Source organism: Oryctolagus cuniculus, chromosome 15, assembly GCF_051225735.1.
Source record: "Oryctolagus cuniculus isolate XC-2025 breed Fujian yellow rabbit chromosome 15, ASM5122573v1, whole genome shotgun sequence".
NCBI lineage: Eukaryota > Metazoa > Chordata > Mammalia > Lagomorpha > Leporidae > Oryctolagus > Oryctolagus cuniculus.
The window spans coordinates 60,794,823-60,808,769 of record NC_142881.1 but is presented as its reverse complement, the minus strand read 5'-3'; the positions used below and the strand labels follow the sequence as shown (position 1 = coordinate 60,808,769).

Below are 13,947 nucleotides of genomic sequence, written 5' to 3'. Positions count from 1 at the left end.
CCTGTCTTTGCCTTTCAAAAGAGATGATAGACGGATACAAAGATAGCTGGATGAACAGATGCCTTCTAATCACGCTTAGCTGTTCAAACATGAACTAGAATTGTAGGATCACACGGTAAGTACACAGTCACAAGAAGTATTCAATAAAATGAAATGTGGATGATCTGTTAAGGATATTGTAGAAGATATTCCATGAATTTTCCCCTGTTGGTATGAAGCTGGGACTAAGGAGATCTTGAGCTCTTGCCAAGCCCATGGGTCCCTTATCTTATCCACCAACAGAGTGTGGGGTTACCAACGAGCCTCTCAGAAGAAACAGCCATACCTCATATCAAGCTTCTTAGGAAATCAAGTATTTTTATTCATTTACTGGATTTCATATACCTTGCAGTCCTTAAAACAACTACCAACAGCAGCCACACAAGCCACATGTGAAATGGCAAACAGATGCCCCGGACAACACCCCGCTCCGTCACACACTCAGGAAGGAAGAAAACCCCACAGGGCGCTGACATGGCTTGCCTGAAGCATGACAGGAATTCCTGCAGGGCCCCATGGCAACCAAGCCCTGGGCTTCCTGGGGCTGGACACTCAAAGGCTCCTCCTTCACTTGGATGTCGACTTGACAAGTTAAAGACACCTTACACTGAGTCCCTCTCCCTCTCAATGTTCATCCACAGTTGAGGGCCCAATCAGAAAAAGCGGCAGCTTACACATCACGGCAGGGCCTCAGCCAGCCAGGCCACATGGCCAGATTCTGGACACGTTTCCAGGTTCAGCAGCCACAGGACCCAGAGCCACACAGGGCTGACAGCTCAGGCTTCAGCTGAAAAATCTGCTGAAAGGGGCTCTCGCGAGCCAGACCCTTTGATTTCCTAAGTTGGCCCAAGTACACGAGAGAAAGATGTAAAGCAAGTAACAAGACGCTAACAGCACCCGAGAACCTGGGGTTCTCTTTCGGCCGTCCACGGGGTGAAGTCAGCCGGGAGTCGGCCCAATGGTCCGCGGGCAGCTCCTCTGCCGGAGGAAAGGCTGGTCGGGATGGCAGGTGCATCAGGCCCAAGGCGGGGCTCCTAGTTCTCCTTCCGCGGCTGCTGCAACCGCTTGGCCACAGCGGTGATGAGAGCTGCTCCCTTCCCACTGCCATCCTCTGACAGCATGAAAGTCACCTCGCATCGAGGAGCCAACTCCTTCACAGTCTCCTGCAATATCCGAGAAAAGCTATGAAAGAGAGAGAGAAGCATCATCAGCTCAGTTTTGGAAAGGGATTTACAAGCGACTCTGGTCGAGTCTCCTCGCCACCCTTGCCTCTCAAGTCTCCCAACAGCTTCTGACACAGCTCTTGCAGGCTCTCCTTTCACACAACTACTAGCATGGGATGGTGGGATGGCTCCAGGCTCTCAAGGGCAGAACATCACAGTGTAACGAACAATCCTGTGGAAACAGTTATTACTCTCTACTGCAGAACTGCTGCTCAGAAGTTCAGAAACCTGTCCAAATTTGTACAGCTAACATGCTGATCAGAACCTGTACCAGGTCTTTTTCCCAAAATCTTTCTTTTTTCAGGCTCAAAATTTCCCCTTTTTAGTTCAAATTTCTTCAAGGCCAGGCATTTGCTCTTTTTTTTTTTTTTTTTGGACAGGCAGAGTGGACAGTGAGAGAGAGAGACAGAGAGAAAGGTCTTCCTTTGCCGTTGGTTCACCCTCCAACGGCCGCCGCGGCCAGCGCGCTGCAGCCGGCACACCGCGCTGATCCAAAGCCAGGAGCCAGGTACTTATCCTGGTCTCCCATGGGGTGCAGGGCCCAAGCACTTGGGCCATCCTCCACTGCCTTCCCAGGCCACAGCAGAGAGCTGGCCTGGAAGGGGTCAACGGGGACAGAATCTGGCACCCCAACCGGGACTAGAACCCGGTGTGCCGGCGCCACAGGCAGAGGATTAGCCTAGCGAGCCGCGGCGCCGGCCAGGCATTTGCTCTTGAGGTTAAGACAACACTGCTTGGGAAGCACAAATTCCATATTGGAGTGCCCGAGTTTGAGTCCCGCTCCACTCCTGGCTCCAGCTTCCTGCTAATGCACACCCTGGGAAGCAGCGGTGATCACTCAAGTAGTTGCGTCCCTGTCTGTCACATGGGAGACTCTGATGGACTTCCTGCTTCCTGGCTTTGGCTTTAGCCTTGGCACAGTCCTGTCTGTTCTGGGCATTTGGGGAGTGAACTGTCTTTTGCTCTCTGCCCCTCAAATAAATAAAATTTTTTTTTGAGCTAACTCTTCAGGGATACAGCAGGTTAAGCCACCACTTGGGAACCTGTACCCATTACTGGAGTGCCAGTTTGAGCATTGGCTGCTCTGCCTCCATTTCAGCCTCCTGATAATGTACCTGGGAGGCAGATAGTAGCTGGAGTAATTCAGTTCCTGCCACCCACATAGGATACCGAGATGGAGTTCCTGGCTCCTGACTTCAGCCTGGTCTGGCCCTTGACATGAACCAGTTGGTGGAGGATCTTTCTCATTCTTTCACATAATCTATTTTCTAAAAAAGATTTTTTATTTATTTAAAAGACAGAGTTACAAAGATAGGCAGAGAGAGAGAGAGAGAGAGGCCTTCCATCTGCTGGTTCACTCTCCAAATGGCTACAACAGCAAGAGCTGAGCCGATTTGAAGCCAGGAGCCAGGAGCTTCTTCCAGGTCTCCCACGTGGGTGCAGGGGCCAAGCACTTGGGCCATCCTCCACTGCTTTCCCAGGCACTTTAGCAGGGAGCTGGATCTGAAGTGGAGCAGCTGGGACTTGAACTGGCACCCATATGGGATGCCAGCGCTGCAGGCCAGGGCTTTAACCCGTTACAGCACAGCACCAGCCCTTCAAATACTATATTTCAAAAAGCTAACTCATCATTTATACAAAAAATTAAATATAAAATAGAAACCTATAAGCAGCTTATAGTTGATAAATGCTCTGAGCCAGGTATAACGGTTGATTCTGAGTGCCACCTTGCGAGAGCCAGCTGTGCTTCCAGGAGGCAGAGGCACTGGGGCTCAGCCCTTGTCTGCAGACTCAATGGGTGACATCACCATGCAGCACTCTGTCCCAGGAGAGGGCAGGACACCATCCCACTGGGCAGCCCAGGAGGCCACCACCCCCAACCCCCGCCAGGCCTCTCGGGGCACTCACTGGGGGTGTAGCTTGTACAGGGTGCCGTCCACACCCACGGTGATCCTCAGGCGCTCCAGCCCCTGGTCTTCCCTCCTCTTTTCCACGATGGCAGCCAGGCCGGCACCACAGAGCTGGGCTGCCCGCCGGGACACGACGCCGCACACCTCCTTCACCACAATGCTGTCCTCGCACGTGCTGTCCAGGCCCAGCTGCTGCAGGATCCTCCGCACCTGGAGAAGGGCCAGGCGGTCGCTGTGGGCAGGCACAGCGGTGGGTCAGGACCTGCTTCCTGGGGCCCTGGGACCTGCTCCGTGTAACACACAGCTTCCCCATCGTGAAGTGCCCCGGAGACCCAGGCAACAGCTCAACGGGAGCACAAGGCCTGAGATCTCCCCAGGAAGTTCCATCGTCTTTACAAACCGCAGTGTGCGTGCCTCTCGTGTTAGGCGTGTTTACTCCCATTCCCTCACTGGGAGAGCCTGTGAGATGTGGCAACCTACACACCAGGACCCATTTTCCAGCAGAGGATCCAGAGGTTCAGAGGACCTGAGCTCTCATACAGTAGCGAGCAGGCTTCCAACACCAGCCTCTGCCAGCAGCTCCGGCCCTCTGGCAGGGACCATGCCAGCTCTCAGCTCTCCACCCCATTTAGTGGGGGGCCATCTCTCTCACTCTGTCTTTTAAAGCTTTATTTATTTGAAAGGCAGAAAAAGAGGGAGACAGAGAGAGAGGCTTTCCATCCGCTGGGTCACTCCCCAAGTGGCTGCAATGGCTGGAGCTGGGCCGATCTGAAGCCAGGAGCCAGGAGCTTCTTCCGGGACTCCCATGTGGGTGCAGGAGCCCAAGGACTTGGCCCATCCTCCACTGCTTTCCCAGGCCACTAGCAGGGAGCTGGATCGGAAGTGGAGCTGCCCCCACTGTGCTCACGGGGCTTCTGAGAGAAAATCTGCCAGTGCTGCAGGGCCCTTTGTGCTGCCTTGACAATGACAGGGAGTCATCCCTGTGAAATCTTGGTGATTTACAAAGTCCTTTGGATTTCTATACATTATCAGGGATATTCATAAGCATATATTAAAAAGTGACCCATTTTGATATCATTCTGTTATGAAAATGTTATTAGAACCCCAATAAATTACTGTTTTTCCCTTTGTGCTGAAGAAAAGACTTGGCTCACTGGTGGTGAGTAGGGCAGGAACTGCCCTGTTCTGGAAGAGCCAGGCTCTGAGGAACAGATTCCTAAGCAGGCCCTCAGCTGCACACGTGATGAGGGTTCCCATCCCCAGCCGGCTCTCTGGTGACTGTGACCTTCTGTTGAGGATCCTCTTGGAGGGCTGTACAAAACCCTGCATTGACGGGAAAACCCATCTGGCTGGTGTGAAGTCCGTGCAGCCGCTCAGCCCAGGTGGAGGCGCCCTTTGTCATCCACCTTGGAGAGCCTTCAGTTGTTCCCCTGGAGGAGCGGGGCCTTTCCCGACACCAGGTGACACTGAGGTGTGCTACAGAGGGGCTCTGGGGCCATATGTGAATGCTGATGTTCCTTTTGTGTCCCACAGTCACGGGGAGGGTACCCACCAATCCCTAAGCAAGATGAACTTGTCCTACAGAAAAGTCAAGGCCTCCAAGAAATGGTATAAGTCACGTTTTTTGGCATTGAACCTCCTAATTCCAGGTCCTTGGGAAGCATGATGTGGAACTGGGTCCTAACAGCTGCAAAAATTTGAGTGCCCTGAGCTGGCCTTGTGGAGAAGGCTCTGTGTCTGTAACTTGGGAGCTCCAAGTCTGAGGATGTGTTGAACCCCTTCTGCAAAACTGCACTACTAGTGTCCTGAAAGTTTGTGTCTACCCACATGTCTGATTTAACTACCAGAAAACTCCTTCTGTCCTGTGACAGGTCAGGACCAAGTCTCGGAGGTGAAGCATTACTCAGCAGCACAATAGTAGAAATCACCCAGCTCTGAACGGCTTGTTTCGTGACAGCTACTGCTCCTTGTTTTACATTACCTGGAAAACCTCCTTTTTTACTTCTTGTTCACAACTAGTTTTCTCTTTCTCTTTCTCTCTCTTTCTTTCTTTCTTTCTTTCTTTCTTTCTTTCTTTCTTTCTCTCTCTCTCTCTCTCTCTCTCTCTCTTTCTCTCTCTCTCTCTCTCTCTCTCTCTTTCTTTCTTTCTTTCTTTGACAGGTAGAGTTATAGACAGTGAGAGAGAGAGACAGAGAGAAAGGTCTTCCTTCCGTTAGTTCAGTCCTCAAATGGCCACCACGGCCGGCGCTGCGCCGACCCGAAGCCAGGAGCCAGGTGCTTCCTCCTGGTCTCCCATGGGGTGCAGGGCCCAAGCACTTGGACCATCCTCCACTGCACTCCCGGGCCACAGCAGAGAGCTGGCCTGAAAGAGGAGCAACTGGGACTAGAACCTGGCACCCATATGGGATGCCGGCGCCGCAGGTGGAAGATTAACCAAGTGAGCCAAGGTGCCAGGCTCCACAACTAGTTTTCTTATTGATCCTAGTGGACTGTCTTTTCTTACACAGACTGATTTTGGCCAACATGTGGCAGTTGATAATTAATGCATGTTTCATGCATATGCAAAACAAAAAATATATTAGTTGCTTTTAAGGAATTTCTGACATTACATGTGCTTTTCTGTAGAAATTGTTACTGGACTTATAATTACATACTTAACTCCAATCAGGTTTCTGTAAAATTTAAATAAAACCAAATTCAAAAAAAAAAAAAAAAAAAAAAAGAAGTGGAGCAGCCAGGACTTGACCCAGCACCCATATGGGATGCCAGCACTGCAGGCAGCTGTTTTACCAGCTATGTCACAGTGTCGTCCCCTCCCCCCTTTTTTAAGCCAACTCTCTTTCTACCTAACATTTTCTTTTTTTTTCTTTTTTTTTTCTTTTTGACAGGCAGAGTGGACAGTGAGAGAGAGACAGAGAGAAAGGTCTTCCTTTGCCATTTCTACCTAACATTTTCTGATTCTCTGCTTTCTCATCCAACGAGAGTACACGCCGTGTGAGGATAAAATGATATCTTCCATAGCAGCCAGCACAGGGCTGAGTGTGTTCAACAAGCAGGTGATTGAAGGATGCAGAACACACACCAGCCCCTTAGAGGAGGGAGGGAGACAGATACACAGAGTGAACCAAATGCACACAACACCCAAAGCCTGGAGCCAGGAGCCAGGAGCCAGGAGCCAGGAACTCAATTTAGACCTCCCTCGTGGGTGGCAGGGACCCAGTTACTTGAGCCACCACTGCTGCCTCCCAGGGTGCCCGTCAGCAGGAAGCTGGAGTTGCGAGTGAAACCAGGAATGGAACCCAGGCATTCCAAACGGCATCTTACCCACCACACCAAATGCCTGCCCCAGTCTGTATTTTTAGACTTTGTTAAATGAATAACACTGTGTACCAAGGGGGAAAACAGAGCTTGCATTTTTTTTTTTTTAATGTGTATGGAACTAAAATTTGCGATTCCTTATAGGCCTCGTCCCCTGGTTTACCAAGCCCTTTCATGTACTGTATCCTCAGAGCAGTCCTGGGGGTTAAGCCACAGAGCGATTGTTTATCTTGTAATGAAAGAAGCCGTGGTCCAGAGAGGTGAAGCAGGCCGCCTCAGGTCACACAGCTCAAACAGGTTAAGTGGGAAACACACACTCTGAGACTGGAAACCCAGGGCTCTTCCCCGGGGAATCCCTGTGCATAGCACACTCTGACATGGGCCACAGCCAGCAACAGCACCACTTTCCCACGGACACTAACTGGATATGATTTTCTTTGTATTCCATGAAAGAAATGCAGAGATCAAACCATGCAAAGCAGACGCTTCTTGGGCAACAGAAGCGAATGACTGTGCAGCGTGCGGCTGCTGCCACCTTGTACTCCGCCAGGAACAACATCCTCTGTACTCAGCGACCCCCTCCCTCTGCCTCCAAAAAAAGCAAGGCAAAGCTAAGCCGCTCTGCTTCTCTGCTGCACAGGGGGAGAAACTGTCTCCCACAGCCAGAGAAGATCCCTCTGGTCATCAGAGGCGACTTTTTTTTTTAATTGTTTTCTTGTGCCTTTAAAAACTAGCCCTGTTCTTAGGATGGCCTCCTAATCTGAGAGGGAGCGTGCTGTGTGTCTTGCCGGACTCCCCCTGTGAGAACTGAGCAGAGACAAGGAGAAGCATGGGTGACTTCTACCCTGAGACTCTCATCAGCACTCATCAGCGGGGGCCACTGATCCCGCAGCACCTGCTCAGGCAGCGAGGGCGCCTCTGCAGCAGCCGCCTGATTCCCCTCTGCCCCGCACACTGCTTGCATTTATAAAGCGGTTTCCTCTTCTCCCCTCTGCAATGGGCTTTTTCATTCGCAGTATTTGAACATATTTACTCAGATTCACTGAGTACAATCGAGAGAAAGGTCAAGCACAAAGCCTCTGCTAATATCCAGTACTTGTACAAAGGAAAAAGCAGGGAAACGAACGTACTTGCTCACAACTGCCCATGGTGGAAGCTGGACCTATCTGTTTAAAGGCAGTATTTCCTGGGGCTGGCACTGTGCTGCCGCAGGCTAAGCCACACCATAGGGAAACACTTTCTTTAACCAACATTTCTGCAGTAAGAAAACAACTCACAAAATACAACTGACTATGTGTACAAGAAATAGATTGTATCTCAGAAAAGCAGAAAATTATAAATTATAAGCCAGATACCCTAGACCAAAGGGAAAGGTTAGTAAATTATAAAAGCATAATGTAACTCTAATGCAGCCATTCAGAACAACAAGCACATCTAAGTGAAGAAGGGGAAGTCCTCCTTTTTAGAAGTATTACAGCTAGTAAATCCAGGAATGAGCCCCTCAAATTATCAACATTTGGGAGTAGGCAATGAAGCTAGTGGTTACGATGCCCACATCCCATACCGAAGCACCTGGTTTCGATCGCCAGCTCTGGCTCGTGACTCCAGCTTCCTGCTGATGTGAATCCTGGAAGGCAGCAGTGACGGCTCAAGTAACTAAGTTCCTGATACCCACGTGGGAGACATGACTGTATTCCTGGCTTACAGCCTTGGTCCCCGCCCAGCCTAGCTGATGCAGACATTTGGGGCGTGAATCAGCACTTTCTAAATAAATAAAGGTAAAAATACATAAAGGTAAAAGTTATCACCATTTTACAAACTCTAGTGACATAACAGATCTAGGCAATAAGCATCAATGACTGAAAACATAGGAGAGAGACAGATAAGGCCGTCTATGAAATATTCTTATCCAAAATTCAACACCAAATGTAACCACACAACTGTGTCTAGTTATGAGTTCTCAGGAAATACAAGAGACAGAGGAAAAGGTTACATGCTGCAACCAGCCAAATCCAGAATATAGGAAACTCATGGCATAAAACGATCATTTTTTTTCCTTTTTTTTTTAAACAAATACACTGCAGGGGAAAACAAGAGAAGGAATAGAAATCTGTAGATTAGAAGAGATTTAAGAAACACATCAACCAAATGCAACATGTGGACTTTAGATATCGATCCAAAAAGATGAACTGTAAAAACCATCATTTTTACATAATTCTAGATATAGGCACACTAATAGGACATATTATGGGATTAAAGCTTATCATTCCCTAATTCGGGTGTGATATGGTACTATATTTTGTTGTTTTGTCTTCTTAAAAGAACTCTTATATTGGAGCAGGCGTGGTGGCACAGTGGGTTAAGCTACTGCTTGGGGCAACCACATCCTCTATCAGAGCTACCATGTGAGTCCTGTGTACTCTGCTTCTTATCCAGCTTCCTGCTAATGTGCCAGAAAAGGCAGCAGCTGATGGTCCAACTAATTGGGCCCTGGCCACCCATATGTGAGTCCAGGATGGCGTTCCAGGCCCCCAGCTTCAGCCTAGCCCAGTCCCAGCTGTTGCAGGCATTTGGGGAGTGAAATGAAGATCTCTGTCTTCCTCTCTCTGTCACTGTGCCTTTAAAATAAATAAATCTTTTTAAAATAACCCTTATATTTTAGAAATATATTTGAAATATTTATAGTTCAACTGACATAAAATGTGAGATTTGTTTCAAATTAACCCCATCTGGGAGTGAGGACCTCTGAGTACATAGAGGGGTATTTAAAAAGTTAATGATCGGTGTGTATTAGCAAAACATGATGCACAGATTCCAAAACTTTTTTTGTACAAAAATCAACTCATCTTTTAGCCCCATTTTCCACAAACGTTCTGAAGCTCGCTTGTAGATGACTCAGTCTGGTTACAAGATGATTATTGGTGAAGTAGATGGTGGAAGCATTAAGTTCATTTTACTATTCCTTCCATTTGCTGTGTGTTTAAAACTTTTCATGATAAAAATTAAAACAGGGGCCAGTGCTGTGCCGTAGCAGGTAAAGCCACTGCCTACAGTGCTGGCATCCCATGGGTGCCAGTTCAAGTCCTGGCTGCTCCACTTCTGAGCCAGCTCTCTGCTATGGCCTGGGAAAACAGTAGAAGATGTCCTAAGTCCTTGGGCACCCGCACCCACGTAGGAGACTGGGAAGAAGCTCTTGGCTTCTGGCTGCAGATTGGCTCAGCTCAGGCTGTTGCAGCCATTTGGGGAGTGAATCAGTAGATGGAAGACCTCTCTTTGCTTCTCTGTAACTCGTTCAAACAAATAAATAAATGAATCTTTTAAAAATTTAAAATAATTAAAATTGTGAATGAAAGCTTTCACAAAAAAACACTGAACAAATAATACACACAATGATATTCCGTGTTTGCAAAAAAAAAAAAAAGAAGAAGAAGAAGAAGTTTGCATGCATTTAAGCACTTTAAAAGGACTATAATAGGGGCCGGCGCCGCGGCTCACTAGGCTAATCCTCCGCCTTGCGGCGCCGGCACACCGGGTTCTAGTCCCGGTCGGGGCACCGGATTCTGTCCCGGTTGCCCCTCTTCCAGGCCAGCTCTCTGCTGTGGCCAGGGAGTGCAGTGGAGGATGGCCCACGTGCTTGGGCCCTGCACCCCATGGGAGACCAGGAAAAGCATCTGGCTCCTGGCTCCTGCCATCGGATCAGCGCGGTGCGCCGGCTGCAGCGTGCTGGCCGCGGCAGCCATTGGAGGGTGAACCAACGGCAAAGGAAGACCTTTCTCTCTGTCTCTCTCTCTCGCTGTCCACTCTGCCTGTCAAAAAAAAAAAAAAAAAAAAAAAAAAAAAGGACTATAATAGGGCAAAACCCAAAACAGCTGCATTCGTCAGTGAGCATCAGGTTGGAATGTTTCAGACTCTGTTTACATCTAATGGACACCGGTCATCTTTTCAGGAAGAAAAGAACACGTTTTAGCCTTCACCTAACTCCTGTGTAACCATGTAGGACCCCCTGGGGAGGACTCTATCATTTCTGCTGAACACTCTGAGCAGATGGCTACAGCCAGGGACTGAGACAGCCCCAGGAGTCAACCCTTCCTCCAGATCTCAAATCCACTCAACCCCAGTGTGATGACGGCACATCCCAACAGGGTGTCTCACAGCATGCAGGTAAACCTGTCACACGTCACCTTTCAATCTGGGACAGGAACTTGGTCTCGAAGATGCCCCTGGTCCGGAGCCGCTCTGAAATCTGCCCTCGGAAGAGGAGGCCCTGCTTGGTGAGGCCGATCAGGATCTGCCGCACAATCTCGCCCAGGTACATCCCACTGGTCATCTTCTCATACCTGTTTGGGGGAGGGGCATCCAGCTGGTGAGGGCAGGAAACCTAGTGTGGGCAAGTGGTTTCTGGAAGGGCTTCGGGTCCTGGTGGAGAAGGTGTGCCCTGGGCATCCACAGCTGCCTGGCTGCCCAGGCAGCACAATGCAGAGGGCAGCCTCATGGGACAAAGTGGCCCTGGGACCACTTCACCAGGAGCCAGGCCCTGGCTCTGCCATGGACTAGCTGCCCAGTGTGAGCATGCACCATGAGCCATCATCTGCCAAGTGCAGAGCAGACAAGCACTCCACAAAACCAGCAGGAGGCAAGCATGAGGTGCAGAGCAGGCACTAGGCAGAAGCTAATCCCTCTCCTGGCCCCAAGGCCTGTTCTCCTTGGCTTTGCATTACAAATCTGTTCTGCTGGAGATTCTCCTCGGCTTTGCACTTGAAGAAATCTGTGCCACTACAAACGCTGCTCTGTAAGACATTTAAACCATCTGTGTGCACCAGGGGTACTCCAAATAATGCGAGGTCCCTTCCCCCTTCTGCCAGGCTCCGAGCTCCAGGAGGGCAAACAACAGGCAGCAAAAGGGTTTTGGAACTGACAAGGCACGGAGAAGGCACCGGCCGTGGTTGCACTGTTACTCGTGACGGTGCTGCAGAGCCGGATGGCCACTGCCTGCAGAGGCAAATGGAAACAGAAGGTGTCTGTGCCGCAGCTGGGTTCCTGTCACTGCGCAGGACCGCATCAGCCTGGGAAGCCAGCATCAGAACACAGAGAATGGTGACTGCGAGGCAGGTCCCAATGTTCTCCCCTTCACACTCTGACGACCCAGTGGATGCAAACAGAAGGCTGAGGCAGAAGGAAGCGGCCCCTGAAGGAGAACCCAATGCTCAGATGGCCTAAGGTGTGCTTTACAGAGATGCTCCCTGCTTTTTGGAGCAATTCCAGGTTTAGCTGAACATGCCTCACCTGCCTTCCAGCCACAAGGACTAGTGTCACAGGAAGGTGAGGAACCACCAAGGCCCAGCTTAGCCCTGCCAAGGCTTTCCCTAGACAACACTCTCAGTCCACCAGCTCTGAGGGTGCCCACGGCCCAGGCATCCCCTTACCTATCTGCTCAACCTCCCCTCTTAGATGTCACTCATCACAGTGAGTCTCTAGTCCCCTTTACCTCACATATGAAGACCTTCATTGTGACAAAGTCCATCTGGCCTGCAAAATGTAAAACGTTTTCCGTCTTGTCCTTTTCAGAAAGTGCCAGCCCTTGTGCTGGGGGAAGGGCCGAGGCCCAGTGCACTGGCTCTGCTCTGCCTACCTGAGCTCTCCTAATTAGGAAGGGAGAGCGGCATGCAAGTGAAAATACGTTTTGGCCGGCGCCACGGCTCACTAGGCTAATCCTCCACCTTGCGGCGCCGGCACACTGGGTTCTAGTCCCGGTCGGGGCGCCGGATTCTGTCCCGGTTGCCCCTCTTCCAGGCCAGCTCTCTGCTGTGGCCAGGGAGTGCAGTGGAGGATGGCCCAAGTGCTTGGGCCCTGCACCCCATGGGAGACCAGGATAAGTACCTGGCTCCTGCCATCGGATCAGCGCGGTGCGCCAGCTGCAGCGCGCCAGCCGTGGCGGCCATTGGAGGGTGAACCAACGGCAAAAGGAAGACCTTTCTCTCTGTCTCTCTCACTGTCCACTCTGCCTGTCAAAAAAAAAAAAAAAAAAAAAAAGAAAATACGTTTTTACTGTTACTCTCAGTGTTTTCAGGATGATCAGTAATTGGGGTACATCTCACAAGTGATTGTGCCCCAGAGTAACACAGGACAACATGACTGGCAACCAGGACTCCTGCCCATCACTGGGATGTACTTCCAGCCCCCAGAACAGAGGTCAACAACCTGGCAGCCAGCTCTCAAAAGGCTGAGGACACTGACCACTAAACTGGACCTAGCAGAAGCCCACGCTGAGAGGGCTCACTAAATCACCACGCCCCTGCTCTGTGACGCCGGCCTCAAGCAAATGGACACTCTGACAGCCCCTGTCCCACCTGCAGAGCCACCGCTAGCCCTACAATGCCTTAAGGTAATTAGAAAGAAGGCCCCTTTCCTTCTGCCTGCTGGAAACTTGTCACAACCTTTTGCTTTTGTCCCAGTAAGAGACCTGACTGACATGTGACAGAGTTTTAACCAACCCAAAGCCATGGTGTGCGTGGCACGGAAAAGCACCCCTCTCCCCTTAGAGCTGGCAGAGCTGCTCTCTGCACATCCGCCTTCCTCACCTCTGTTTGCCGGGATTCAAGGAGCCCTCATCCACCTCCTTGTCGTACTGGGTCCGGATGTCATCCAGGCAGCCGTTGTCTCCAAAGCCTCCCCACTCTGTGTTGATGCACATCTTCCCTTCGTCCCCTTCCACCAGCTCGATGTTCCGCATCTCCTCCATGTAGCACATGTTGCTGCCTGTTCCTAGGAGGAAGCAGGAAGGGGCTTCAGCCATCAGAGACACCGCGAGGTCCTACTGGGGCAGCGGAGCACAGAGTTGGGTACAGCTGGTGTGAGTCCAGCCTGGCACGCGGAGCTGGCTGACCTCCAGCAAGAACCTCAGCTTTCAGAGGCTCACCTTCTCGCCTGTAGAAAGGAAATAACACCTGCCTTACAGGTTTGTTATAAAGAAAAAAAAAACGGAGTGATATTTCTAAATTTCCTCCCTGTGGCAAATATTCAGTACATGGTCCCTGCCTCCTCCTCTCTCCCCTTCACCTCCTCCTCCATCATCATTGTTGTCAAGCCACAGGCACACAAAGCTTCCAAGCGGTCACAGAGTAGCCATCCGAGCTGGAAGGGACCATCGCCTAGTCTGGGACAAGACAACACACGGCAGCCGTGAGCTTATGACCTGGTGTCAGAACTATGTCAACCCAGCGGTCTGGGGAGCCATCGTATTTGACCCCACAGGCTCCCTATTTGCCCACTAGATCCAGCTGAACCCCTTCCACAGATGAGAAAACTCCAGACAGAGCAAGCAACCTGCCCGCGCTCACAGGTGGGTAACTGTCTGGACTGCAGACAGCTCGGGATACCCCCTCACCCTGTTCCACCTGCTGCTCACATTCAGGAAGCCCAGGCAGCCGACTGGAACAGCTCTCTCAGACTCCATCACG

The 13,947-nt window shown here is 50.6% G+C and overlaps 1 protein-coding gene and 1 non-coding gene across 3 annotated transcripts in view; both read right to left on the bottom strand.

The window, feature by feature from the left end:
- Positions 1–340: 340 nt before the first annotated feature.
- Positions 341–13,947, bottom strand: part of HKDC1 (hexokinase domain containing 1) — a 48,635-nt gene continuing 35,028 nt past the window's right edge. For both annotated transcript variants that reach the window (XM_070057778.2, XM_002718444.6), the window contains exons 15-18: positions 13,069–13,252; positions 10,672–10,827; positions 3,171–3,404; positions 341–1,221 (exon numbers count right to left, since the gene is read on the bottom strand). In XM_070057778.2, the coding sequence (XP_069913879.1) occupies positions 1,074–1,221; positions 3,171–3,404; positions 10,672–10,827; positions 13,069–13,252 (722 nt within the window). In that variant the 3' untranslated portion in view covers positions 341–1,073. The remainder of the gene's footprint in view (positions 1,222–3,170; positions 3,405–10,671; positions 10,828–13,068; positions 13,253–13,947) is intronic.
- LOC127484286 (small Cajal body-specific RNA 11) lies at positions 7,197–7,330 on the bottom strand. The gene has a single exon (XR_007911167.2).